Raw genomic sequence first — 27547 nt, 5'->3', positions numbered from 1 at the left:
CTTAGGTCGGCAGGGGAATCCACGGCTCACTGCGCATCAGCGACCCCTGTGGCCGATAGGGCGCCTGCGGCTCTGCAGCAAGGCCGCCAGATCTGTGTTGTCCTCCGGCACTATAGGTCTGGTGGCATTGCTGTGGATCTGCAGTGCGAAAAATGACGGCTTGGCAGGAGCACGTTTCGGAGGACTCGTATTCCAGCCTCCGTTTCCCGAGTCGGCAGGGGGGGTTGCGAGCGGTGAGCCGGGGATACAGATAATAATTGGGCATGCTAAATTGGGGTGAAAAAATAATTGGCGACGACTAAATTAAAAAAAAAAAAAAAAAAAAAAAAAAAAAAAACTTAATACATTTCTGGCCGTACATAATATATATGATTAATCTGAGTCAGGCTCCTGCCCTGGTCATAGTAGTGAAACTGCACTTCTCAGAGTGGTAAATTATGTTTTGTTCTCTTCTGATATGGGCTCACCCTCAGTTCTTATACTTTGAGATCACAGTGCAGCATTCGACTCTATTGATCATCCTATTGTGATTGATCATCTTGGGGATCTAGTGGGATTGTCAGGTTGTGTCCTGTATTAGTTTGAATCCTATCTGTCAAATGGTTTCAATTTGCTACAATTGAGTAAGAACCCTCTTTTTTATCTGAAGTTACATGTGGTGTCCTGCAGGGTTCCGTTCTTGGTCCACTTTACAGAGAAAGAGAAAGAAGGCAGGTGGCAGAGCGCTCAGCTTTAGAGCATCAAAGTTGTGGAATGATCTGATTTAAGGGAGGCACCATCTGTCGCTGCTTTTAAATTAAGATTAAAGACACATTTGTAGAATTTAGGATATGTATTTTAAAAGGGACATTTTATCAGCCTTTTTTACTTATTATAATCTTTTTATTCTTATACAGTGCCTTGCATAAGTATTCACCCCCCCTTGGACTTTTCCACATTTTGTAGTGTTACAACCTGGAATTAAAATGGATTTAATTAGGATTTTTTTAACTGATCTACACAAAATAGTCCATAATGTCGAAGTGAGGAAAAAAATCTACATATTTTTCAAAATTATTGCCAAATAAAACTGAAAAGTCTTGATTGCATAAGTATTCATCCCCTTTGCTGTGACACCCCTAAATAAGCTCTGGTGAAACCAATTGCCTTCAGAAGTCACATAATTAGTTGAATGGAGTCCACCTGTGTGCAATTAAAGTGTCACATGATCTCAGATTAAATACACCTGTTTCTGGAAGGCCCCAGAGTTTGTTAGAGAGCATATCTAAACAAACAGCATCATGAAGACCAAGGAGCTATCAAAAGAAGTCCGGGATAAAATTCTGGAGAACACCAATCAGGGTTGGGTTAGAAAAAAATATCCCAAACTTTGAACATCCCCTGGGGCACCGTTAAATCCATTATTAAAAAATGGAAAGAATATGGCACAACCGTGACTCTGCCTAGAGAAGGCCGTCCACCAAAACTCAGTGACCAGGTAAGGAGGGCATTAGTCAGAGAAGCAACCAAGAGGCCAATGGTAACTCTGAAGGAGCTGAAAAGAGCCACAGCTGAGATGGGAGAAACCGTCCATGGGACAACTATAACCCGGACGCTCCACAAAGCTGGGCTTTATGGAAGAGTGGCGAGAAGAAAGCCATTGCTGAAAAAAAACTGTATCAAATCCCGTTTGGATTTTGCCAAAAGGCATGTGGGAGACACAGCAAACAGTGGAAAATGGTTCTCTGGTCTGATGAAACCAAAATTGAACTTTTTGGCCTTAGCGCAAAACGCTATGTGTGGCGCAAAGCCAACACTGCTCATCACCCTGAGAACACCATCCCCACGGTGAAGCATGGTGGTGGCAGCATTGTGTTATGGGGATGCTTTTCATCGGCAGGGACTGGGAAACTGGTCAGGATTGAGGGCAAGATGGATGGAGCCAAATACAGGGAAATTCTAGAGGAAAACCTGTTTCAGTCTGCAAGAGACCTGGGACGGGGGCGGAGGTTCACCTTCCAGCAGGACAATGGCCCTAAACACACAGCCAAAGCTACACTGGAGTGGTTTAAAAACAAGAACCTGAATGTTTTAGAATGGCCCAGTCAAAGCCCAGACCTCAATCCGATTGAGAATCTGTGGCAAGACTTGAAGATTGCTGTTCACCAACGGTCCCCATCCAACTTGACAGAGCTTGAGCAATTTTGCCAAGAAGAATGGGCACAAATTGCAGGATCCAGATGTGCAAAGCTGGTAGAGACTTACCCAAAAAGACTCACAGCTGTAATTGCTGCCAAAGGTGCTTCTACCAAGTATTGACTCAGGGGGGTGAATACTTATGCAACCAACAAATGTCTTTTTTTTTGTTTAATTAATTTTTGTGTCACAATAAAAAATATTTTGCACCTTCAAAGTGTTAAGTATGTTGTGTAAATCAAATGGTAAAAATCCCAATTAAATCCATTTTAATTCCAGGTTGTAACACTGCAAAATGTGGAAAAGTCCAAGGGGGGTGAATACTTATGCAAGGTACTGTAAATTTAATAAACTGTTACTCCTCGTTAATAATCATCAAAACCTATGATAATGCATCTCTAGAGGTTTTTGAAATGCACCTGTGTTGTATATGAATGTGTTTCGAAAGGTTTTTGAAATGCACCTGTGTTGTATATGAATGTGTTTCGAAAGGTTTTTGAAATGCGCCTGTGTTGTATATGAATGCGTTTCTAGAGGTTTTTGAAAAGCATGCGCCTGTGTTGCATGCTTGTGAATCTCTAGTGCAAGTGATTGCTGTACTCATCACTCACGGGCTGCAGGCCTTCAGCATGTAGTTGACGGTGCGCTCCTCCTGGTTCTCCAGCAGGCACAGGGAGAAGATGTTGGAGAGAGCCTTGCCCTGGTCCTGCTGCTCTTCAGTCCTCAGCATGGAGCGCAGAGCCGAGTCCAGCACGTAGAACTTCTCTAAACTGCATGCCACGCAGACAGAAATGCCCACACAGCAGTGAGAAGCAACAAACTACTGTCCCTTACCTTTGCAATGACCCAGAGTGCTACTAATTGCTGTTATTCAATGATGAGGATGATTATTATTGTTATTGTTATTATTATTTTATGTTAATCATTCTGAGTTTTGTTTTATTATTTTAAGAAGTCTGTGTTCAGGAGTTTCTCTTCTGTTCTAGTTGCCTCTCATAGATATATGTTCTCTAGATAGTGCTGGATAATACTTCAACAAAGACATTTTGACAGAACCAGGTTACATGTGTCAATGGCTGGCAAATAGAACAGAAGAGCAGCTTCTGAACTCAGTTCAAAGCACAATAAATAATAGAATGCAAACCCAGTGTTTGAGTAACTGCAATAAGAAGCACAGGGTGGTTGAGAACATCCTAGAAAGGTGTGGGGACACACAAACACATACCTATCTCTGTCTAGTTTATAAGAAGTGGCAGTAATCTACAGTGTAATTAATTGCTTGTGTTTAAATGGTGTCATTTCTCCTATGTTGCTGGGCGTTGGACTAGTTCGCAGTGTTCAGTTCTGAGGCACAAGCAGCATATTGTAACCACTTTTTGAGTAACATATCTGTTCTAAACTGGGTTCTTCATTGATACGCCATGAATCTTAATGTTAATTGTGTAGCAGGCTCCACATAGATGAAGATGCAGAATAAAGGGCCCTACACCTGTACATGACATATCTGCATGAGCTGACAGCTGCTGGCCCCCTGCGCTACCTGGAGCTCCTGCGCGTGACCAGCAGCAGGTTGTTGAACAGGAAAAGGTAGAGGGGCTGGAAGAGCTTTCTGCTGCGGAGGGTCCGGGTGCTCTTGGGTCCAGACATCAGCTGCAGCTCCCCTCTCTTCAGCAGCCAACGTGAGTGTGAGATCACCGGCACAGACTATCAAACAAACAACAGAGAGGCAGACTGTCAAACACCCTGAAGCACAGCACAGCACTCAGGCCAGCTCTGTACCTGTAGAAACGAGGTATAAGAGCACTCAGGGGAATCTGTTCCTGTAGAGATGAGGTATTAGAGCACTCAGGGGGGTCTGTCCCTGTAGAGATGAGGTATTAGAGCACTCAGGGGGGTCTGTCCCTGTAGAGATGAGGTATTAGAGCACTCAGGGGAGTCTGTCCCTGTAGAGATGAGGTATTAGAGCACTCAGGGGGGTCTGTCCCTGTAGAGATGAGGTATTAGAGCACTCAGGGGGGTCTGTCCCTGTAGAGATGAGGTATTAGAGCACTCAGGGGGGTCTGTCCCTGTAGAGATGAGGTATTAGAGCACTCAGGGGGCCTGTCCCTGTAGAGATGAGGTATTAGAGCACTCAGGGGGGGGTCTGTCCCTGTAGAGATGAGGTATTAGAGCACTCAGGGGGGTCTGTCCCTGTAGAGATGAGGTATTAGAGCACTCAGGGGGGTCTGTCCCTGTAGAGATGAGGTATTAGAGCACTCAGGGGGGTCTGTCCCTGTAGAGATGAGGTATTAGAGCACTCAGGGGGGTCTGTCCCTGTAGAGATGAGGTATTAGAGCATTCAGGGGGGTCTGTCCCTGTAGCGATGAGGTATTAGAGCACTCAGGGGGGGTCTGTCCCTGTAGAGATGAGGTATTAGAGCACTCAGTGGGGTCTGTCCCTGTAGAGATGAGGTATTAGAGCATTCAGGGGGGTCTGTCCCTGTAGCGATGAGGTATTAGAGCACTCAGGGGGGGTCTGTCCCTGTAGAGATGAGGTATTAGAGCACTCAGTGGGGTCTGTCCCTGTAGAGATGAGGTATTAGAGCACTCAGGGGGGTCTGTTCCTGTAGAGATGAGGTATTAGCAGGCCCAACGAGAGGGCGGGGAGGACGGGGAAATTTCCCCGGGGCCCAATGCCTCGAAGGGGGCCCAATGCCCTGATGAAGGGGGAACTTTTTTTTTTTTTTAATATATATAAAACTATGCTTCTGTTGTGTAATGATTGTGTATCCAGGCGCTGTCAAACACTTCCTTTCACACAATGATTTGAACTTTCGCATTTCATATTTTACTACACCAAGAAGCTGAAAAAAAGACATAGCAATTTTGTGTATTTTTTTAAAGAGAAGAGATGAGGTATTAGAGCACTCAGGGGGTCTGCAATACACATGCTGATTAAGGCTGAGGAGGGGATGCATCGATTTATCGATGCATTCTATCATTTGACAACTATCGATAGTCAAACCTGTGCACGTTTTTGTGTAAAGGGTTTAAGCAAGGAAAGTTTTTATTAAAATTTGGAATCTACAATTATTTTTTTGCAATAAGCGCAGAGCTTCTCTGCTCCCCTCAGGTCTGATTCTCTGAATCTGCATGCGATTGAGCTCACCTTCTCCCACCTGTGAGTGTTTACTGATGGGATTGCATCTGTGCAGGAGTCTTCAAAGTAGCAGAGCAAGTTAAGAGCGTTGTGCTAGAATTACAAATACTGTATCGACCGAGCTACAAATACAATGCCTTCCGATGTTTGTCAATTATTTTCTAAAGTAAGACAGCAAGAAAGTAAAATAAAGAAAGCAATGTTTGGGATACTCCGGTAACACAACTAATCTGTGTGACCATTTAATAAGATGACATTTAAAACTTCAAACAAAATCCACATTTATTCATCTGAACTACCCCGGAGTAAAAATGAAGAAAAACCACCAAGATCGTTCCAAAAGTATCTCTGGTAAGTATTAAGCATCCCGGCAACGCCAGTCCCTAGTGAGCAGGTATTCAGTAATGCTGTACAGTGTGGAGTAGTGGTTAGGACGCTGGACTCTTGACCGGAGGGTCGTGGGTTCAATCCCAGATGGGGGACACTGCTGCTGTACCCTTGAGCAAGGTACTTTACCTAGATTGCTCCAGTAAAAACCCAACTGTATAAATGGGTAAGTGTATGTAAAAATAATGTGATATCTTGTAACAATTGTAAGTCGCCCTGGATAAGGGCGTCTGCTAAGAAATAAATAATAATAATAATAAATAATAATAATACTAATAATAATAAGCAAGTGCCAGTCATCGCTTAAATTAAAACATGTGGACACTATCATGTTCATTAACACAATTCAAATATAAACCATGGACAACACTCCTGTTACTAAAGTGCTGTGAACATTGATATCTTTCTTTAAATTCGTTTTTTCTCTCTTGATTTGTTGTTACTCTGACTTGCTACGCATTTAAACAAGTGTTTTTGGAGGGGGGATTTTGCTTTGACTCCCAACTGGTACAAACGAATAAGGTAAAAAAAAATAATAATAATAATATATTTGTGACAGAGTGAAAACAAAAGAGAAACGCACTCCATCACTATGATCGTACATTGTTGTATAACAGAAGGACATTGTTTGGGATTAACATTGTAAATGTAAAATAACAAATTGCTACGAAAAGATACAGTAAGAGTTAGTTCTGAGACCACCTGCAACTGTTTTTGTGTTTGGTAATGAAAAGGGCAGATATAATTCACAAGGACACAATGTGTTACTAGCGAGTTGCTTAAGTTTATTTTAAAGCTCAGACTTCCTTCTATTAAAGAGAAGTGAACACACTTGTTAATATTTTTAAAATGCATTTCATGTTCTGAATAAATGCAAACACACCAGCAAGCTGGTGTAGCTCTGGTCGCAGGAACCTTGGTGAGCATGCGCGTTGATGTCAGGTTTTATTATATCCGTGAGCACGCTTAATAATACTATAGTATGCTTAACTGGTGAGAGTGGGTATATAATATTTAAACAAAGGGAAATGATGCTAACAATTTAATAAGTGTGATGAGTTAAATGCAGATACTGTAACATTTGTAAAACAATACTTTAATGAAGGTGTAGTGGCTTAGTCCTGGGGAGGGCTACTGATAAGGGAGGGTATGAGTACCTGTGTAGAGCTCATTTTAGGGGACTAGATTTGAGACTTCAGTGAGGCTGGAGTGACTGGGTAGCTGTTTAATCTGTGTATAAAATCTGTGTTAAATACAGGCTTGTGGATTTGTTTTTGTTAATAATTAGTGTTTTGTACTGCCAATTTTCACCTGAGGCTTAAATAAAAGCTTACTTTTGGCATTTTAATCTTGACTTCTGACTGTTTCCTGCCACCTGCAATAACCACCTGACCACTATACTTTTTTAATTACTGTATGCATAAACAGATGTAATCAATTTAAAATACATAATAGTTTTTAAAGTGTAACTAACAATGTTACACAGTAATCCACAGCTCCACATGTATTACAGCATTTTTTTTTTTACCCTTTCATAACGTCGATAAATCGAGCGTCTGCTTTTTTGGAGAACAAAAGAAAGTTTACAAACAAGAGGAGGCCATTCGGCTTATTGATCCCAGAATCCCAAGGATCAATAAGGAAGGAACCCAGGGTGTCAGCTTCAACAACATTACTGGGGAGTTGGTTCCAGACCCTCACAATTCTCTGTAAAAAAGTGCCTCCTATTTTCTGTTCTGAATGCCCCTTTATCTAATCTCCATTTGTGACCCCTTGTCCTTGTTTCTTTTTTCAGGCCGAAAAAAGTTCCCTGGGCCGACAATACCTTTTAGGATTTTGAATGCTTGAAACAGATCACCGCGTAGTCTTCTTGTTCAAGACTGAATAGATTCAAATCTATTAGCCTGTCTGCATACGACATGCCTTTTAAACCAGGAATAATTCTGGTCGCTCTTCTTTGCACTCTAGAACAATATATTGATAGTGAGAAATTAGGCATTGCCCCAGCCTTAGTGCTGATGCTCCTTGCTGGGTTCCTCGCTCACCTTGCATTTGAACTCCAGAGTCTTCTCGATGCTGATCAGCTCCTCGGTGCGGCTCATCTTCCTCACCCCCTCATTGCAGTCCCTGACCACCTGACAGGAGCAACACACATCAAAGCACAGAGCAATGCCGGGCAGGAAACGCAGTCACACCCTGGTCAGATCACCTCTCATGGCTTGAGCACCGCCAGCACTGCAATCTGACGGGACTCGACTAGGAAAGCTGGTTTGAAGCTTACCGCTCAAGCAAGTGAATGTATTTGACAACAAAACAGGATTAGAATCACAAAAACACAAAATACATCTCAGAGTAACACACGCCCATACAGACTCACATACAAATATACACCAACATACAATCACTAACACTCCTACTACACTCACACATGTACAGTCTCACTCACTCTCAAACTGACAATCACACTCTCACACAGAGGCACTCACGCTGAACTCTCACACTGATACACCCACTCACACTAACACTCTCACACATGGACACTCAAACACGGTACCTTTTCCAGGTGTTTGTGTGCCATCACAGCGCTGGCCTCTTCCTCTGACCCCTCCTCCACTTTCTTCAGGATGTTCTGCAGTGTAACAGAAGAGACACGTTTCATGAGAACCCAGCTACCTGCTCACACAGCTCCCTGTTCATCACAGCCTGTACCTGGCGAGGGAAGAACACTGCTGCAAACACACAGTGCAATTTGGACAGGGTCTGTTCATGGAGGTGACACACACAAAGGTGGGTTTATTAATCACATTGTCTAAGGCAGTGTTTCCCAAACTTTTTGATTGGCGACCCAAATGAACACAGGAAGAATGAACACAGGAATAATGAACCCACAACCCAAAATTATTCACTATTCGGTATTTTAACTGAAATACTTAAAGGGTGCATCAGCACTACATGAAAGATGAAACATAAACTATCCCGCCTTGCTGTTCCAAATGTATTTGGTCATAATGCCACACGGCTTATGTCCAAAATCACTGTTCTCAAGCATCTCTTCTGGGCCAAAAAACATGACTTCCGCATGTACCCTCTATGAACATTCTCTCACACGACAGCCAGACCAAATTTTGAGTTAAGGGTCCCCTTCGTGCAGACAACAGGACTGCAGCCAATCGCAAATATGAATTTGTAGGACAGCCCCCATGGGGATTAATGGACTATGTGGGTGGTGGGGCGGCAATGCATGCCTGTGATTGGGGGAGTGCGCATGATGACTGAAACCTGTTGTTTTTTTTAATTACCGACACGCAGAGACTGTTATCTTTGTGTGCGTTACCTGCCTGTTTATTAAACCCTTCTATGTATCCTATGTTTGTTATTGTTTATTGCATTTATTTTATTGAACTGCTCGTTCCTGTAAAATAAATTGTGCATTGAGACCAGAATACTTGCCTGGATTTCTTCCTTTACCTCCACATTACAATATAAATTCAAAATTGTGTTGCAACATAATGAATACCAGTTTCAATTTTTTCATCTAGCATTGCAAACATACTGACAACAGTCAGTTGTGCAAGTACAGTGGGAATCATTCATCTCCTTCTATCTCCTTCTCTGAGAACATCTTGCTGTTTAGCTAAATGATCAGCTTTTTTCTGTAAAAACTTGTGTCTTTTCCCAATACAATCTGGATGCCCTGTCTCAAGATGGCGATGGCTTAAGGCATTTGTGAGCCAGTACAGTACTTCACAACAAATGACACATGAGGACGCGGATCATCCTCGTTACCAATGTAAGAAAAACCTGAAGTTAATATAAGATGGTAATAGCGATTTTTTTGTGTATCTTTGAGCTACAAGTAGAATTAGACATGTTTATATTTTGCATCCATTTTAACAACTGTTTTCAAAATCACAAGTAACTGCACATAAAATGTCACCTTATGCTTTATTTTTTTGGTTCATATTTAATAAAACAATACATTGTTTATGTAATTACTGCTAATGATTTGTATGCAAATTCTATTTATTTTGAATATAAGCATAAGAAGTTGTATAGTGAAACAAAATCTATATATACTTAATAGGGCGTTGGGCCACTATGGTATCCTACTCTGTGGAGTTCTCGGCGGACCGTTTACCGTTTTTAATAAAACTGGCTGCTCGCGCCCCAGGTTGAAATTTGCAGTCAATTGATCTGCAGTTGCTCGCCTGTTTTGCCTTGCACTTCGAATTAATGCACGGATATCACAATTCTGGAGTATGCACTTCCACACACTGTTGCCCTTTTGCTGATGATGTCTTTCCCTCGGAGTTCCATGCCGACATCACCTTAGACACCGTTGCTCGTAAAACATCAGCAAGTTGAGCTGTCTTGGTCACTGAAGCTCCTGCCAAACGTGCCCCAACAATCACCCCTCTTTCAAAGTCACCGAGGTCTCCTCTTGCAGCCATGCTAGCCATAATTATAGGCAACTAGGCCTGTCCATCATTTGTATACATGACCATAAGCATGCTGGGATGTTATTTGCTTAGGATTCCTAATAGTTGGAAAATAAATGCAGTAGTGATTCCTATTGGAAAGCCAGATATGGATGTAAGTAAGCCAAATTCCTATAGGCCAAATTCCGACATCTAATTTTGGAAAGATAATGGAAAGAATGATAAATTATAGATTGTTGTGTTTCTTGTTGGCAAGAGGGGTTTAGAAGTAATAGATGTACAATGGACCAGATTTTATAGTGTCAGAGGTTCAAAAGGGGTTTGTTAATAAACAGTATATGGCAGCAGTGTTTTTGGATATTGAAAAGGCATATGATATGGTGTGGAGAGAAGAGTATTGGTTAAAATGTTTACTATATGGATAGTAAGAAGAATGTTTAGATGATTTAGAATCTTTTTGGAAATTAGGAAAATGCAGGTAAAAGTTGGGAACAGTTAATCAGAAATAGTAGAGATTGAAAATGGAGTTCTCAAGGGAGTGGTGTGAGTCCACTCATCTTTAATATTATGATAAATGATTTGCTGAAAGTGTTAAAGATAGAGGGATATTGATGTATGATGATGATTGTGTTGTTTGGAATAGACATAGAAATTTGGATAGTGGGGCCAAGAAATTGAATGGAAGATTGAAGGAAATAAATTTATGGACAAAGAAATGGGGGGTGAGTTATTTTTTCTTGTAAGAAAAGGGGAGATATTAGTATTGAGTTTGATGGACAACAGTTAAAGATAGTACAGTACCAGTGTTTAAATTTCTGGGGGCTTTGTTGGATGAGAAATTGAAATGGACACAGCAGATAGACAAAATAGTTGTTAGATGTAAAGGAAGGATGAATTTGTTGGGGAATGTATGGGGAGCAAGTATGAAAATGTTGTTAATGATTTATAGAGCGTTGATTAGGTCTATACTGGATTATGGATGTATGACGTATGAGGAGGCAGTCAGTAAGGATTTGGGAAAACTGGATGTGGTACAAGCTAGGGCTCTTAGAGTATGTAGTGGAGCACTGTGTTCATCTCCAGTTGCAGCATTGCAAGTAGGTAGTGGGGAAATGCCAGTGTATTTAAGAAGGAAAATGCTGAGAATTCGGTTCTGGGTCAAGGCAATGAATGGAGGAGATGGAAATCCTGTGCAAAGTGTTTCTGAGCCTTGTTAAGAATATGAAGAGAAAAAGGAATGTGTGTGATAAAACTATTGGGGTGAGAATTCAAAAAGATATTGAGGATCAGGATCACATTGAGATATTGTTAGGACGGGTGAGATTAAAAAGAGTACCATCTAATATGAGTCCGTGGTGTTTTAAAACTCCTCGGATTGATTTATCTTTGTTGAAAGAAAAACAGAAGGCAAAGGACAGAGGTGGATTTTGTAAACAGTCATTGAGATGGGTAAATAATGATTGGGAGAATTATAGTAAGACCAAAACTGTGGTATTTTCTGGGATACTGCCGGCACCTTGCAAAGGACCATATGGACAGCTGGAAATACAAAATCAAAATGTATGGCTGAAATCGTGGTGCACACAGGAAGGCTTCACCTTTCTTGAACATTGGAGCACATTCTACAACAAGGGATTTCAGAAGCATTTAAACTAGAAAGGAAGGGGGGAGAAAACATAAAAAAAACAGAAAGGAGACCACATCAAAACAAAGTCAACATCTCAGGTAAGACACCTATTAAATGTATTTATCTAAATGCTAGAAGTCTCAGAAACAAAATGTTAGAACTTGAAGCTACTGCACTAACAAGTAACTATGATGTGATAGGTGTTACAGAAACTTGGTTGTCTGAGAGTGATGGAGACGAATATAATATTAGTGGGTACACACTATATAGGAAAGACAGGCAGGACGGAAGAGGTGGAGGGGTAGCGCTATACATAAGAAATAGTCTTGAAGCCCAGGTGTTAAATCAGGACAAAGAAAACAACGCCGAATCAATATGGGTCAGAATAATGGACAAAAATTCAAAGGGCATAATAATAGGAGCATGCTATAGACCGCCAAATTCAGACGCTGAGCAAAATAATCTGTTATACAATGACATTAGAAATGCGTGTAGCAAAGGAGAAACCATACTAATGGGGGATTTCAACTTCGCCCATATAAAATGGGAAAACCCGGAGGGGAGCACGACGGATGAAATTGAAATGGTGGAAATGACAAATGATTGCTTCCTAACGCAATTTGTCAAGGCACTGACTAGAGGGGAGGCATGCCTTGATTTAGTCTTTTCAAATAATGAAGACAGAATAACTAAAACAGAGGTCAGAGAGCCATTGGCAAACTCAAAAAGTAAAACCGAAAAAGTAATGACTAAAGCTAAGGTTTACAATTTTAGAAAAGCAAACTATGAAGGTATGAAACAGAGACTAACAGAAGTAGATTGGAGTAAAATAGAGAAAACGGATGGCTGTTTTTTAAAAATGTAGTCTAGAGGCGCAAAACAATTACATACCAAAAGTAGACAAATCTAAATCTAAAACAAAATGGCCAAAATGGTTTAATAGATCAAAAAAAAATATTAAATGAAAAAAGGCACTTTAAGGAGCGTTTAAAAGGGACCAAAAACAAAGTGCACAGAAAGAGTACTTGGAACTGCAAACGCAAGTCAAAAAGGAAGTTAGAAAGGCCAAGAGAGAGGTAAAAATCAATATTGCTAAGGGGGCTAAAACCAATTCCAAAATGTTTTTCCAATATTATAACAGCAAGAGAACATTCAAAGAGGTGGTTAAATGTCTGAATCATAGATGAAGAAAAAAAAATAGCAAATATATTAAATGATTACTTTTCACAGGTTTTTACAAAGGAGGATACAGACAACATGCCCCACATGTCGACCTGTTCCTGTCCAGTTTTAAATAACTTTAGCATAACAGAGGCAGAAGTGTTAAAGGGACTAGGAGCTCTTAAAATAAACAAATCCCCTGGGCTGGATGAGATCCTCCCAATAGTACTCAAAGAAATGAAAGAAGTTATTTACAAACCGCTAACCAAGATCATGCAACAGTCTCTTGACACAGGGGTTGTACCGACAGACTGGAAAATTGCAAACGTAATACCGGTCCACAAAAAGGGAGACTTCTATTATATGTAAACTTATGGAAACTATAATAAGATCCAAAATGGAAAACTGGGAGACAGTCAGCATGGTTTTAGGAAAGGGAGATCATGTCTAACTAACCTACTTGATTTTTTGAGGCTGCAACATCGACAATGGATAATTGCAAAGCATATGACATGGTTTATTTAGATTTCCGGAAAGCTTTTGACAAAGTCCCGCATAAAAGATCAATTCTCAAACTGAACGCAGTAGGGATTCAAAGAAATGCATGCAAATGGATTAGGGAGTGGTTAACATTTAGAAAACAGAAAGTACTGATTAGAGGAGAAATCTCAAAATGGACGAGGTAACCAGTGGTGTACCACAGAGATTAGTATTAGGTCCTCTGCTATTCCTAATCTACATTAATGATTTAGATTCTGGTATAGTAAGTAAACTTGTTAAATTTGCAGACAACACAAAAATTAATGGAGTGGCAAACACTGCTGCAGCAGCAAAGGTCATTCAAAATGATCTAGACAGCATGCAGACACATGGAAAATTACATTTAATAGAGAAAAGTCTAAGGTACTGCAGGCAATAAAAATGTGCATTATAAATATCAGATACTGAAATTAAAGAAGGAATCTATGAAAAGGAGTTTATGTTGAATGTCTTCATCTAGACAATGTGGGGAAGCTATAAAAAGGCCAACAAGATGCTCGGATATATTGTGAAAAGTGTTGAATTTAAATCAAGGGAAGTAATGTTGAAACTTTACAATGCATTAGTAAGACCTCATCTAGAATATTGTTTTCAGTTCTGGTCACCTTGCTACAAAAAGGATATTGCTGCGCTGGAAAGAGTGCAAAGAAGAGCAATCAGAATTATTGTTGTGCTCTATATTATAACGTTACAATTGTAACATATTGTTTTTATTTTGTTATTTAAGTTCTATTAAAATACTGTATTTCCGTTTATCATAATAACAATAAAAAAGTGTGTATTTAAAAAAATATAGCAACAATTGTTTTGAAAACTGTCCAAATTGCTTATTTGAGGGCTAAGAATGAAAAATCTGCAAAAAAAAGAGCATTTTTAACACGGAAACTGCCAAAATAAATGGGAGCTGGGTGGGTAAATGAATATTATAAAATAATTGAGAAACAGTAATGCATGGCAGAATATATGGGATAAAGAAAAAAAAAAGGTTAGGAAGTTTTATAAGGCCCAAAATAAGCTTAAAATTAGGGAAGGGTGGTATGGGTGGAATAGACAGGAGGAGGTAGCATTAATAAGGCTTCTTATAGGGCAGTCAACACTTAAAGAACACTTATATAGGACTGGAGCACATGGGAATGGGTTGTGTATGGAATGTAGTGTAAAGGAAACAGTGCAGCATATGAAGTCTGAATGTGATATAGGGAGGTGAGAGAAGACATGTGGAAAGAATTTAGGGCTTTCAGTATATCCAATAATTTTTTTAAAGATGGTATAGGTGATGGAGGTAAAATAGATAAAGATATTATTGTGAGTATTGGAAAATATATTAGAAAAACTGGAAGATTTAAAAATATATAACATATAGATGTTTTAAAATGAGCGTTCACAGCAAACCTGAACAGTAGGTGGTGACAATAAGTTTCGACAGAGGCAGAACGAGGTTCGGGAGGTAAAGCAAATTAAAGCTTAAACTATAAACAATTGCTACACATACTGGTTATACACCAGCACGATACTTGTTTGTTTTGTTCCGTGTCTGTTTGTTTTGGCCATCGCGCCTTTTGTGTCAGTGTTTATGTTTTTGTTCAACCTTTGTATTTGTTTATTCATAATAAAAAAGCACCGCAGCGAATTCATTCACATTTCACTCGCAGTGCTGTGTGTGTTTCTTCTGGGTCTGACGTCACCGCTCAGGAGAGCTTGCCACATGTGGTGTTGGAACATGGGATAACAGCACTCCCACAGACGCAGGCCAGGAATAGTACTGCGGGTGAATCTTTTTGGAAAAAACTTTTTTTTGTGTGAGAAGAGTGGAGGAAAAAAAATGGATAACTGGATTTGGGGGAACCGCGACACAGCCCAAATTAAGTGGGATTACAGGCTGGAGGACCTCTTCCGTGGCCTTGAGGAGCGAGGATGGTGTCTTGCGTGTGGTGAGTTTGGGCACACAATGGTATGTGCCCCCTCCAAGAGGAAGAGGAGGAGCTGCCTGCACAGAAAAGGGGGAAACCGGAGCATACACAGCCCAAGAGGGGTAAGCCAGTGTCTCCAGCGTACAATAAGGGGAAGCCTGCATGTCTAGAGCCCAAGAAAGGGAAACACCAGTCTCCAGCGCGAGAGGGAGAAGCCCAGCTGTCTCCAGCACGAGAGGGAGGAGCCACGATGCAGGCTCGGCAGCCCCAGGTTGATGCAGGATGCAGGCTCAGCAGCCCTAGGTGATGCAGGTTTGGCAGCCCCAGGCATTGCAGGAGGTAGATTCAGCTCCTCTGGTGGTAGTGGCGGAAGTAACAGGTAATCTCCGTCTTGCAGTGGAGATGGCAGCAGCAGGCACTCTCCCTCTGGCGGCGAAGGTGGGAGCAGCAGGTCACGAGGGACTGGTGCGGCTCTCCCTCGGTCACAGGGGACTGGTGCGGCTCTCCCTCGGTCACAGGGGACAGGTGCGGCTCCCTTCTAGGCTCTGTCAGATAGTCTCACATCGCCTTCGAGGACCTTGGACCCTCGTGATCCTGGTGCTCAGGCTCCTCCCTCGTGGGTCCTGAACATTCTGGTTCCTCCCTCGTGGGCTCTGGATGCTCGGGCCCCTCTCTCGTGGGCGCTGGTGCTCAGGCTCCTCCCTCGTGGGTCCTGAACATTCTGGTTCCTCCCTCGTGGGCTCTGGATGCTCGGGCCCCTCCCTCGTGGGCGCTGGACGCTCGGGCTCCTCCCTCGTGGGCGCTGGACGCTCGGGCTCCTCCCTCGTGGGCGCTGGACGCTTGGGCTCCTCCCTCGTGGGCGCTGGATGCTCTGGCTCCTCCCTCGTGGGCGCTGGATGCTCGGGCTCCTCCCTCGTGGGCGCTGGATACTCGGGCTCCTCCCTCGTGGGCCCTGAACATTCGGGTACCTCCTTCGTAGGCGCTAGATGCTCGGGCTCCTCCCTCGTGGGCGCTGGATGCTCGGGCTCCTCCCTCATGGGCGCTGGATGCTCGGGCTCCTCCCTCGTGGGCGCTGGATACTCGGGCTCCTCCCTCGTGGGCGCTGGATGCTCGGGCTCCTCCCTCGTGGGCCCTGAACATTCGGGCTCCTCCCTCATGGGTGCTGGATGATCGGGCTCCTCCCTCGTGGGCGCTGGACGCTCGGGCTCCTCCCTCGTGGGCGCTGGACGCTCGGGCTCCTCCCTCGTGGGCGCTGGACGCTCGGGCTCCTCCCTCGTGGGCTCTGGACGCTCGGGCTCCTCCCTCGTGGGCACTGGACGCTCGGGCTCCTCCCTCGTGGGTGCTGGATGCTCGGGCTCCTCCCTCGTGGGCGCTGGATGCTCGGGCTCCTCCCTCGTGGGTCCTGAACATTCTGGTTCCTCCCTCGTGGGCTCTGGACGCTCGGGCTCCTCCCTCGTGGGCGCTGGACGCTCGGGCTCCTCCCTCGTGGGCGCTGGACGCTCGGGCTCCTCCCTCGTGGGCGCTGGATGCTCGGGCTCCTCCCTCGTGGGCGCTGGATGCGTGAGCTCCTCCCTCGTGGGCCCTGAACATTCGGGTACCTCCCTCGTGGGCGCTGGATGCTCGGGCTCCTCCCTCGTGAGCGCTGGATGCTCGGGCTCCTCCCTCGTGGGCGCTGGATGCTCGGGCTCCTCCCTCGTGGGCGCTGGATGTGTGAGCTCCTCCCTCGTGGGCCCTGAACATTTGGGCTCCTCCCTCGTGGGGAGGGGAGGGGGTTGTTATATGACAGCTCATTCCACCTGATCCTGTGTCCTTGTCTCTGTGTCTCTGGCAGTGCCCTGCTCACCTGTCCCTGTGTCTCTGGCAGTGCCTGCTCACCTGTCTCTGTGTCTCTGTGTCTCTGTGTCTCTGGCAGTGCCCTGCTCACCTGTCCCTGTGTCTCTGGCAGTGCCCTGCTCACCTGTCTCTGTGTCTGTGTGTCTCTGGCAGTGCCCTGCTCACCTGTCCCTGTGTCTCTGGCAGTGCCCTGCTCACCTGTCCCTGTGTCTCTGGCAGTGCCCTGCTCACCTGTCACTGTGTCTCTGGCAGTGCCCTGCTCACCTGTCACTGTGTCTCTGTCTCTGGCAGTGCCCTGCGCACCTGTCCCTGTGTCTCTGTCTCTGGCAGTGCCCTGGTCACCTGTCCCTGTGTCCCTGTGTCTCTGGCAGTGCCCTGATCACCTGTCCCTGTGTCTCTGGCAGTGCCCTGCTCACCTGTCCCTGTGTCTCTGGCAGTGCCCTGCTCACCTGTCCATGTGTCTCTGGCAGTGCCCTGCTCACCTGTCTCTGTGTATTTGGCAGTGCCCTGCTCACCTGTCCCTATGTCTCTGTGTCTCTGGCAGTGCCCTGCTCACCTGTCTCTGTGTCTGTGTGTCTCTGGCAGTGCCCTGCTCACCTGTCCCTGTGTCTCTGGCAGTGCCCTGCTCACCTGTCCCTGTGTCTCTGGCAGTGCCCTGCTCACCTGTCACTGTGTCTCTGGCAGTGCCCTGCTCACCTGTCACTGTGTCTCTGTCTCTGGCAGTGCCCTGCGCACCTGTCCCTGTGTCTCTGTCTCTGGCAGTGCCCTGGTCACCTGTCCCTGTGGCCCTGTGTCTCTGGCAGTGCCCTGATCACCTGTCCCTGTGTCTCTGGCAGTGCCCTGCTCACCTGTCCCTGTGTCTCTGGCAGTGCCCTGCTCACCTGTCCATGTGTCTCTGGCAGTGCCCTGCTCACCTGTCTCTGTGTCTTTGGCAGTGCCCTGCTCACCTGTCCCTATGTCTCTGTGTCTCTGGCAGTGCCCTGCTCACCTGTCTCTGTGTCTCTGTGTCTCTGGCAGTGCCCTGTTCACCTGTCCCTGTGTCTCTGGCAGTGCCCTGCTCACCTGTCCCTGTGTCTCTGGCAGTGCCCTGCTCACCTGTCACTGTGTCTCTGGCAGTGCCCTGCTCACCTGTCACTGTGTCTCTGTCTCTGGCAGCGCCCTGCGCACCTGTCACTGTGTCTCTGTCTCTGGCAGTGCCCTGATCACCTGTCCCTGTGTCCCTGTGTCTCTGGCAGTGCCCTGATCACCTGTCCCTGTGTCCCTGTGTCTCTGGCAGTGCCCTGCTCACCTGTCCCTGTCTCTCTGACTCTGGCAGTGCCCTGCTCACCTCTCCCTGTGTCTCTGGCAGTGCCCTGCTCACCTGTCCCTGTGTCTCTGTCTCTGGCAGTGCCCTGCTCACCTGAACCAGCAGTTTGAGTCGAGTGATCCTCTGGAAGGGCAGGATGAGGAAGGAGGTGAACGGGAGGCCCTTACACTGCGGGGCCTGTTCCAGACCAGACATCACCTCTCGGAAACTCTCATTTTCCTTTCTGGAAAAAAACAGAGTGATTTGTAGCCGAATACACGCTTAACATTACAGAATACTCTCAACAACAGCTCTCATCAATCTTCACAGCAATTGAATGAGACACAGTTATCTGAAAAGACAGATTCCTACACTATTGATTACCTGAGCCTTTATCAAGTGTCATCACAACTGGATAAGCGGCTTGCTAGATATGTGTAAAACACACTGCACATACAGGAGTCTCCTCACTGATGCTGAGCTGGGGCTACCCACCGCTCACCATGAAAACTGCTAAAACAGATGCTAGCGCTGCTCCCAGAGATAACCTCAGGATTACCCTCTCCAGGTCTCAAGCCCCTGCAGTACCCACAATACCTCTCCAGGTCTGGACCCTCTGTCTCGAGCCCCTGCAGTACCCACAATACCCCTCCAGGTCTGAACTCCCTGTCTCGAGCCCCTGCAGTACCCACAATACCCCTCCAAGTCTGGACGCCCTGTCTCAAGCCCCTGCAGTACCCACAATACCCCTCCAGGTCTGGACGCCCTGTCTCAAGCCCCTGCCAGTACCCACAATACCCCTCCAGGTCTGGACCCCTGTCTCAAGCCCCTGCAGTACCCACAATACCTCTCCAGGTCAGACCCCCTGTCTCAAGCCCCTGCAGTACCCACAATACCTCTCCAGGTCTGGACCCTCTGTCTCGAGCCCCTGCAGTACCCACAATACCCCTCCAGGTCTGGACCCTCTGTCTCGAGCCCCTGCAGTACCCACAATATCCTGCGGTAGGCGCGCTGCTGGTATGTCTGGTTTGACACGTAGGTCACAAACTCGTGGAAGTGCTGACTGGCGTGCCAGGAAACGATGTCGCACACGTCCGAGATGATGACATTCTCTTCCACCCTGCGCTCCAGATCCAACAGGAACCTGCCAGGACACAGACACAGGACTCAGGACTCGCACTGCCTGCCTCTTCTCTGGCTCAAGGGTGACAGGGACTGGACAGACCCTATCTACCTGGGAGCGACATGCTTGGGATTGCCAGTGTCTTTGTTGTCCTGAAATAGTAACAATCTTGGCCAGTTGTAACTGAAAGTGTATGCAGGGGAGGATTATTATAAATAAACAGTTAAGAGAACAATATTTGCTGTTTTTATTACATGCCGTCATTTACATATCACACTACTCTATTATGAATAATCAATCATGTATTATAAAGTATCTTATAAACATTAGTTGATAATAATAGCAGGCTGTCTCAATACAGTGTTATAATAACATGCAACTGAGGCCTTTATAAGAAACCTTACACATTGTTTATAATGTGACATGAAGCTAGTAATATGTCCTTCATCAGCACACCTTTAAATGGAAGCAGTGATAATGTCGTTGGTGCCAATAAGAGGCAAGAAGCAAGGATTTCAAAAGCTGTGGTCAGCCCTTCTTTAAGAGGGGTGGCAGTGATAATGTTGCAAGTGCTCATAAGAGATAAGAACATTGATTTTAAAGCATTGGTCAGCACTCCTTTAAGACTGATAATGTTGTGAGTGCTCATAAAAGGTAAGAACAGTTATTAAAGGATTTTAAGTTTAGTGTTGCCTCTCGCTGACGTCCTTGACGTCGCGGATGTTGGAGAAGATGAAGTGGGCTTCTGATTGGCTCAGGCTCTGTATGAGCTGGCGGTTCTCCTGGAAGTGTGTCACCAGCAGCTCCAGACTCTTGTAGTACGAGGTTTCGGAGGTGACCAGCTCGAACATGGCCTGCCAGAGAGGAAGAGGACAGAGCTCAGGGATGGAAAGAAGACTCCCTTCGCACAGCAATGTGATCAATTCCTGGGTTCATTACGAGTTTAATAAGACACACACTGTGGCTAATCAAACTTGTAGTAAAACCTGGAAAGGGTGGTTGCACCTCCCCTCACCTCCTGATGCTGGCACTTCTCTGTGCTCAGCACACTCAGCACCCCGCTGCTCCTCACAGCCTCCCGGTTCTGCCACAGCTTCATGGTGCTGGAGGGGGAGTCCCTGCAGAGCTGCAGCGGCAGGGCAGGGTCCCTCACAGCGGGCTCTCCGTCTGACTCAGCGTCACACTGCCTTCGGCGCTGGATCTCCTGCAGACAGAACTGAGTACCGTACTCCTGGTACAGCACCCCTGCACAGACACACACCAGTGAGTAACCTGACCTGCCCTTCACTTCCATTCATTATATAGGTTGTAAAAGTTCTGAAAATGTTTTCATTTTAAAACATAGTGTCTGGTACTACACTAGGTATCTCAGTTTGTAAGTCATGCTTGCCTATGTTTGCCTCTGTGTATGTCTGTGTGTCTCTGTGCGGGTCTGTTTGTCTCTGTGTGTCCCTGTCTGTCTCTGTGTGTCTGTGTGTGTCTGTGTGTCCCTGATCGTCTCTGTGTGTCACTGTGCGTCCCTGTTTGTCACTGTATGTCCCTGTGTGTCTGTTTGTCTTTGTATGTCTCTGTGTGGGTCTGTTTGTCTCTTTGTTTCCCTGTTCATCTATGTGTGTCTCTGTGTGGGTCTGTGTATCCCTGTTTGTCTCTGTGTGTCTCTGTGTCCCTGTTTGTCTCTGTATGTCCCTGTCTGTCTGTCTCTGAGTGAGACTGTGTGTCCATGTTCGTCTTTGCATTTCCCTGTTTGTCCCTGTTTGTCTCTGTGTGGGTCTGTGGGTCCCTGTTTGTCTCAATGTATCTTTGTGTCCCTGTTTGTCTCTGTGTGGATCTCTCTGTTTGTCTTTGTGTCTCTGTGTGTCTGTGTGTCCATGTTTGTCTCTGCGTGTCCCTGTTTGTCTCTGTGTGGGTCTGTGTGTTTACCTGTTCTCTGTGCAATTAGATTCTTCCAGGCTTCAGCAGGAGGTCCGATAGTCGCTGTCACTGCCTGATCTTCAGCTTGCCTCCCCACTAAGCTTTCTCCATCCAGCAACCTGAAACAATCACAGCACAATGCTTTAACCCTGACAGTGCCTTTCACTAGAGGACTCTCATTGTACTGACTCTCCAGTCACGAGACTGCCTTTCACTAGAGGACTCTCATTGTACTGACTCTCCAGCCACGAGACAGTGCCTTTCACTAGAGGACTCTCATTGTACTGACTCTCCAGTCACGAGACAGTGCCTTTCACTAGAGGACTCTCATTGTACTGACTCTCCAGCCACGAGACAGTGCCTTTCACTAGAGGACTCTCATTGTACTGACTCTCCAGTCACGAGACAGTGCCTTTCACTAGAGGACTCTCATTGTAACTGACTCTCCAGCCACGAGACAGTGCCTTTCACTAGAGGACTCTCATTGTACTGACTCTCCAGCCACGAGACAGTGCCTTTCACTAGAGGACTCTCATTGTACTGACTCTCCAGCCACGAGACAGTGCCTTTCACTAGAGGACTCTCATTGTACTGACTCTCCAGCCACGAGACAGTGCCTTTCACTAGAGGACTCTCATTGTACTGACTCTCCAGCCACGAGACAGTGCCTTTCACTAGAGGACTCTCATTGTACTGACTCTCCAGCCACGAGACAGTGCCTTTCACTAGAGGACTCTCATTGTACTGACTCTCCAGCCACGAGACAGTGCCTTTCACTAGAGGACTCTCATTGTACTGACTCTCCAGCCACGAGACAGTGCCTTTCACTAGAGGACTCTCATTGTACTGACTCTCCAGTCACGAGACAGTGCCTTTCACTAGAGGACTCTCATTGTACTGACTCTCCAGCCACGAGACAGTGCCTTTCACTAGAGGACTCTCATTGTACTGACTCTCCAGCCACGAGACAGTGCCTTTCACTAGAGGACTCTCATTGTACTGACTCTCCAGCCACGAGACAGTGCCTTTCACTAGAGGACTCTCATTGTACTGACTCTCCAGTCACGAGACTGCCTTTCACTAGAGGACTCTCATTGTACTGACTCTCCAGTCACGAGACTGCCTTTCACTAGAGGACTCTCATTGTACTGACTCTCCAGTCACGAGAGGTCGAGACAAAAATATTGTTAAGAATAAAGATCGGAAGTGTGTATCCTAAAAGAATAGAACAGGGTAGCCTCTTTAAAAATGCATGGCCTCTCTTGTGTCAGCTGAGGTCTTGTTTAGTCTGGAGGTTCAGTGAGAAATAAGGAAGGTCCTGTGTAAATCGCGATTTCACGGGCTGCGCTGAAATCATGAAATTAGCCCAATACCGCGATTTTTACAATATTCTTAAGAAATAAAAATAAATTATTTAATAATTATTATTTGTATTTCATACAATATATATATATATATATATATATATATATATATATATATATATATATATATATATATATATATATATATATTTATATATATACAGTACTGTGCAAAAGTTTTAGGCAGGTGTGAAAAAAATGCTGTAAAGTAAGAATGCTTTCAAAAATAGACATGTTAATAGATTATATTTATCAATTAACTAAATGCAAAGTGAGTGAACATAAGAAAAATCTAAAACAAATCCATATTTGGTGTGACCACCCTTTGCCTTCAAAACTGAAGTACACAACACTAGGATGGTGTACTAGGATGCTGTGCTATGTGAACGATGTTTACTTTTATGAAACAGAGGAAATAGAGAATGGATATTTTGTTCTTAAGAAAGGGATCTGCTTTCGCTAACAAGTATGTGAGTGATTTACAGCATCAGGGCAATGGGCTGTGGGTTTGGCAGGGTCGAGGTAAAAAATGTTTTCAACTTTCACTCCAATAGGTGAAGCGGACAATAGACAGAGAATGAATTTGTTTGAATGGGAAGCTTGTCCTAATTGGCGGGAATGGGGTGTGGTCAGGGTAACTGTGGCGGAGTGTCCCGCCTCTATGTATTATTATTTGTATTATTGTTTGCGGCGCGGGTAAAAGCGCCGCGTCTTTTATTATTATATTTAAAAACCCCGTGAGGATGCATGGCTGATCAGCTACTGATTATTTAACTAGCTGACAGTCATGCATCCTTACCAAACGCGTGCAGACTCTGGCCGAGGGATAATAAGATAATTACCAACTAGTTAATCCCTTGGCCAGAGTATATAAACCTGCAGCTCTCTGCACTTGAAGTTGGGTGTACAGAGGAGAGTACGGGGAGCGGAGAGAGCGAGCAACATTCAAAAAAACAATTGCTAAAACGTGCTGGATTGTCCAGCACGACACTTACTTGTTTGTTTATTCGTTTGGCCCTCGTGCCCTTTTGTTTTGTGTTTTGTTGTTTTGTTTAAATCTTTTGTTAGTTTATTAAATACGCTGAACGCAATTGCGTTCAGCTTCACCCGCCATCCACTGTTTTGGTTTGAGTTACTTCCTGGTCCGTGACGTCATCACCCATCACCACTGCGAGCCAGTCTGTCACAGTAACTGATTACCAATTTAGCCTGGCCTTGTGTATAAAAGTTCCTTTGAAAAGTTTAGTGGAGGAGGAAGTAGGAAGGAGAAAACATCTGTTAGTTTGTTCTCCAGACACTGATACCAATAACTAAGGTTCTGGTTTTTTTTTTTGTTTGTTTAAAATCAAACTTAAATCACAACCATATTCTAACAACTCAACTTGCACCAACATCCTAATTCTCATCTCAACTGGATAAGCATGGTTCTCAAGAACAGTGAGTGACCTCAGTCAAATCCTCTTGTTCTAGCCTGATCCGAACTACAGCACTCTTTCTAGTAAAGAGTATTGTTCTCTAAGAGACAACCCGAGGCCAATAAGTGTTCATCAAAAGAATCACAAAATAACCATTAGGATTACAAAATATCGTATTCCTACGAATTTAAGATGCACTTTAAACATTCTTTGCTTATATTCGAGTACAGTATAGCGATGTGTGTATAAAATCATAAACAAAAGACGTGACTACCCAAATACACAAGCAGCAACATGACTGACTGCTGAGGAAAAGGCAAACCAAGCTTCTGAGGAATTCCAAGAGTTTGCAATTTCAGCATTTCTAACAAACAGTACCAGCTGGGCAGATCATAAATGTTGATCAGACCCCCGTACTTTGACATGCCAAGCAATGTTCAATGCAATATTCAATGTTCAACCTTCGCCATTTGATTCCATATGGCAATGAAGGCGAGCTAACAACCTTGCAAATATAATGGTTGACATTTCTTTTTCAGGGAACCAAGTAACCTAACGTTCCCTTTCAATCTCGAAATGTCAACTATTACGAGTTGGGAAATTTATACCCAAGCTGTCGCAGTGAGCCAAAGCAGCCACAAGCCTTGCCCTGGCGTGAGCCTAACTGGGCAAGCTGCATCAAGGACTCTGGACCCCACAGAAGGCGCCGCTGAAGTAGCCATATTCAGTTGGTAAAACCTTATAAACATGTGCGGTGTGGTCCTTGCCGCAGCGTTACATATGTCAGGTAGGGATGCCCCATGAAACACTGCCCAAGACGTCATAGTCCCTCTAGTGGAGTGAGCTGTAACAACACTTGGAGAGGGTAGGTTAGCCACCTCATAAGCCAGCCGGATTGTATCCTCTATCCAATGCGACAAATGCTGCTTGGAAAGTGCCTGACCTTGAGTGCGCGACCCATAACACACCAATAACTGGGTTGTCTGTCGCCATGATTGAGACCTATCAATGTAACAGGGCAGAGTGTATTAAGTCTCTGATCTGTTTCAGAGGAGAAGGGGGGTGGGTGGAATGCCTCCAATTCCACTGACTGGTTCAAGTGAAACTGTGAAACAACCTTAGGCAGAAAAGCCGGGTTAGTGCGTAATCACCGCTGCTGGAAAAGCGCAAACAGGAACCCTCTAGGGCCTCTAACCTCACTGACAACGTTTGGCTGACGTGACAGCCAGGAGAAACGCTGTCTTAAAGGACAAGTACTTAGGGTCCACTGAATGCAGAGGCTTGAAGGGAGCCTTCGTAAGAGCCTCTAGAACCAAGTCCACAAGCCAAGAAGGAACCATCATTTTAAGGGGAGGGCAGAGCTGCCTAGCCCCTTTTAAAAACTGCACTGCCAAAAAATGAGTTCCGGGAGACACAGAGTCAATTTGGGCATGGCATACAGATATAGCAGCCAGGTACACCTTCAACGTAGAGGGGGATTTACCCTCCTCTAGGAGGTCCTGTAGAAACTGCAAAACAACCGACATGGGGCAGGAGGTGGGGTCATGGTCTCTCGCCAAGCACCACTCCTGGAAAATCCTCCATTTATAAGAATACTGAACCTCATTGAAGAGGCTCTAGCATTCTGTAGTGTGGCTATAATGGAGTCTGAGAGTTCAAGGGCACTCAGACGCTCCTGTCCAGGGGCCAGACCCACAGTTGGACTGACCCAGGGTCCGGGTGCCACAGATGGCCCTGAGCCACGGCTGTCCCTGAATGAGCTGGCTTAGAGCGGCAAACCATATCCTCCTGGGCCAGTGTGGTGCAACAAGGAGGACCCTCACGCCCTCGTTCCATACCTTCTCCAAGAAGGACGGGATCAACGCTGGGGGGAAGGCATACAGCAAGCCCTGAGGCCAGCTGTGGGCTAGGGCATTGATTCCCAGAGGGCCCCCACCTCTCTGAATCGAGAACCACAGAGGGCAATGTGTGGACTCCTCTGAGGCAACAGGTCGACTGTCGTGCTGCCGAACTTGTGCCAAATCATGGCTACCACCTGGGGATGCAGGCGCCACTCGGCATGCTGAGGAACCCCCTCGACAGCAGGTCTGCTGCCTGGTTTGAAACCCCTGGCAGGTGGACTGCCCTGAGGGACAGAAAAAAACGGTTGTGCCCAGGTGAGCAACAGGAACGCTGCTTGGTGCAAGCCTGGGGACCGTAGCCCCCCCCTTGCGATTGACATATGCCATGACAGTGGTATTGTCTGTGCGCACTAGTACATGCTTGCCCTGCAGCACTGATTGAAAATGGTGCAGGGCCAGGTGCACTGTCCTCAGTTCCAGCACATTGATGTGGGCGGACTGCCACCTGCCAATCCGGACCCCACGGGTCCCCCTGCCATTCCAAACTGCCCCCCATCCAAGGTTGAAGGCGTCCATGGTCAGCATCTCTCTCCAGTATATTACACCTATAGTTACTTCTTTGCTGAGGTGGGGAGGATTCTTCCACCAGCTCAGGGCACGCCAGCATGACCGAGACACCATCAGCCGACGGTGTCTGTCTCGGGCTGGGTGTTTGCTAGTCTTGCTGCCCATGCCCCCGCACTGTAGCCCTTTTTAAGTGCGTCTCAGTGATCCTACACTCTTTATTGGGCAGGAGAAGTCATGGGACAGTGTTGAAATAGTCGGTGTCTGCACTAAAGCAGCCACTGTGGAATCAACGGGCAGGAAATGCTGGAGCCCCAGCTTCTCCGCACCCTGGAGGGCATACAATGCCTCCACCTATCTGTAGCAAGTGGGTGCTGATGCTGGGCTGCCCCATGAAGACTGCAACTCCTCCACAAAATCCGGGAGGACCGGGAGGGCCTTACAGCACTGTCTAGTCGACACAGAGGTTTCAAAAACCGATCGGTAGACCTGGGTCTCCTCAGTTCAAGGAATCTGGACCCGGACAGCAGCTCTGCTCACAAGGGCTGCCAGCTCATCCGCCAGCGGACCGTTAGGAGCCATATAGATCTCAGACGGGGAGCCCTCTAAACAGGAGTGGTCCTCCATTCTCCCTTCGAATTCTCCTTCCTCCATGGAGGCGGCCAGGGACACCACATCGTCCTGCTCCTCCTCAATCAGTTGAGACTGTGCGAGAGCAGGGACCAGTGCTGGGGGTCTCCAGTACCCCAAAAGCCGGAGTGGGTGCAGGGGGACCTGTCAAATTGACAAGACGCTCCATCAACAACTGCTGATTTGCAACCATGCTTGCTGCTG

General features: G+C 45.6%; 1 protein-coding gene across 1 annotated transcript in view; it reads right to left on the bottom strand.

Moving 5' to 3' along the window:
• LOC117422825 (ephexin-1) overlaps positions 1-27487 on the bottom strand; it is a gene marked incomplete at its 5' end in the record, with an annotated part of 35485 nt that extends 7998 nt beyond the window's left edge. Inside the window, 14 exons of the mRNA XM_059021566.1 lie at positions 2787-2945; positions 3716-3879; positions 7746-7835; positions 8255-8329; positions 18610-18739; positions 19487-19639; positions 20312-20472; positions 20634-20863; positions 21539-21648; positions 25252-25310; positions 25748-25816; positions 26147-26248; positions 26341-26433; positions 27254-27487. Coding sequence (XP_058877549.1) covers positions 2787-2945; positions 3716-3879; positions 7746-7835; positions 8255-8329; positions 18610-18739; positions 19487-19639; positions 20312-20472; positions 20634-20863; positions 21539-21648; positions 25252-25310; positions 25748-25816; positions 26147-26248; positions 26341-26433; positions 27254-27487 — 1829 coding nt within the window. The remainder of the gene's footprint in view (positions 1-2786; positions 2946-3715; positions 3880-7745; positions 7836-8254; positions 8330-18609; positions 18740-19486; positions 19640-20311; positions 20473-20633; positions 20864-21538; positions 21649-25251; positions 25311-25747; positions 25817-26146; positions 26249-26340; positions 26434-27253) is intronic.
• Between the last annotated feature and the right edge of the window lie 60 nt (positions 27488-27547).

This window comes from Acipenser ruthenus, unplaced genomic scaffold (genome assembly GCF_902713425.1).
Source record: "Acipenser ruthenus unplaced genomic scaffold, fAciRut3.2 maternal haplotype, whole genome shotgun sequence".
Taxonomy (NCBI): Eukaryota; Metazoa; Chordata; class Actinopteri; order Acipenseriformes; family Acipenseridae; genus Acipenser; species Acipenser ruthenus.
The sequence above is the reverse complement of the archived record's forward strand: the minus strand, read 5'-3'. Positions and strand labels throughout refer to the sequence as shown.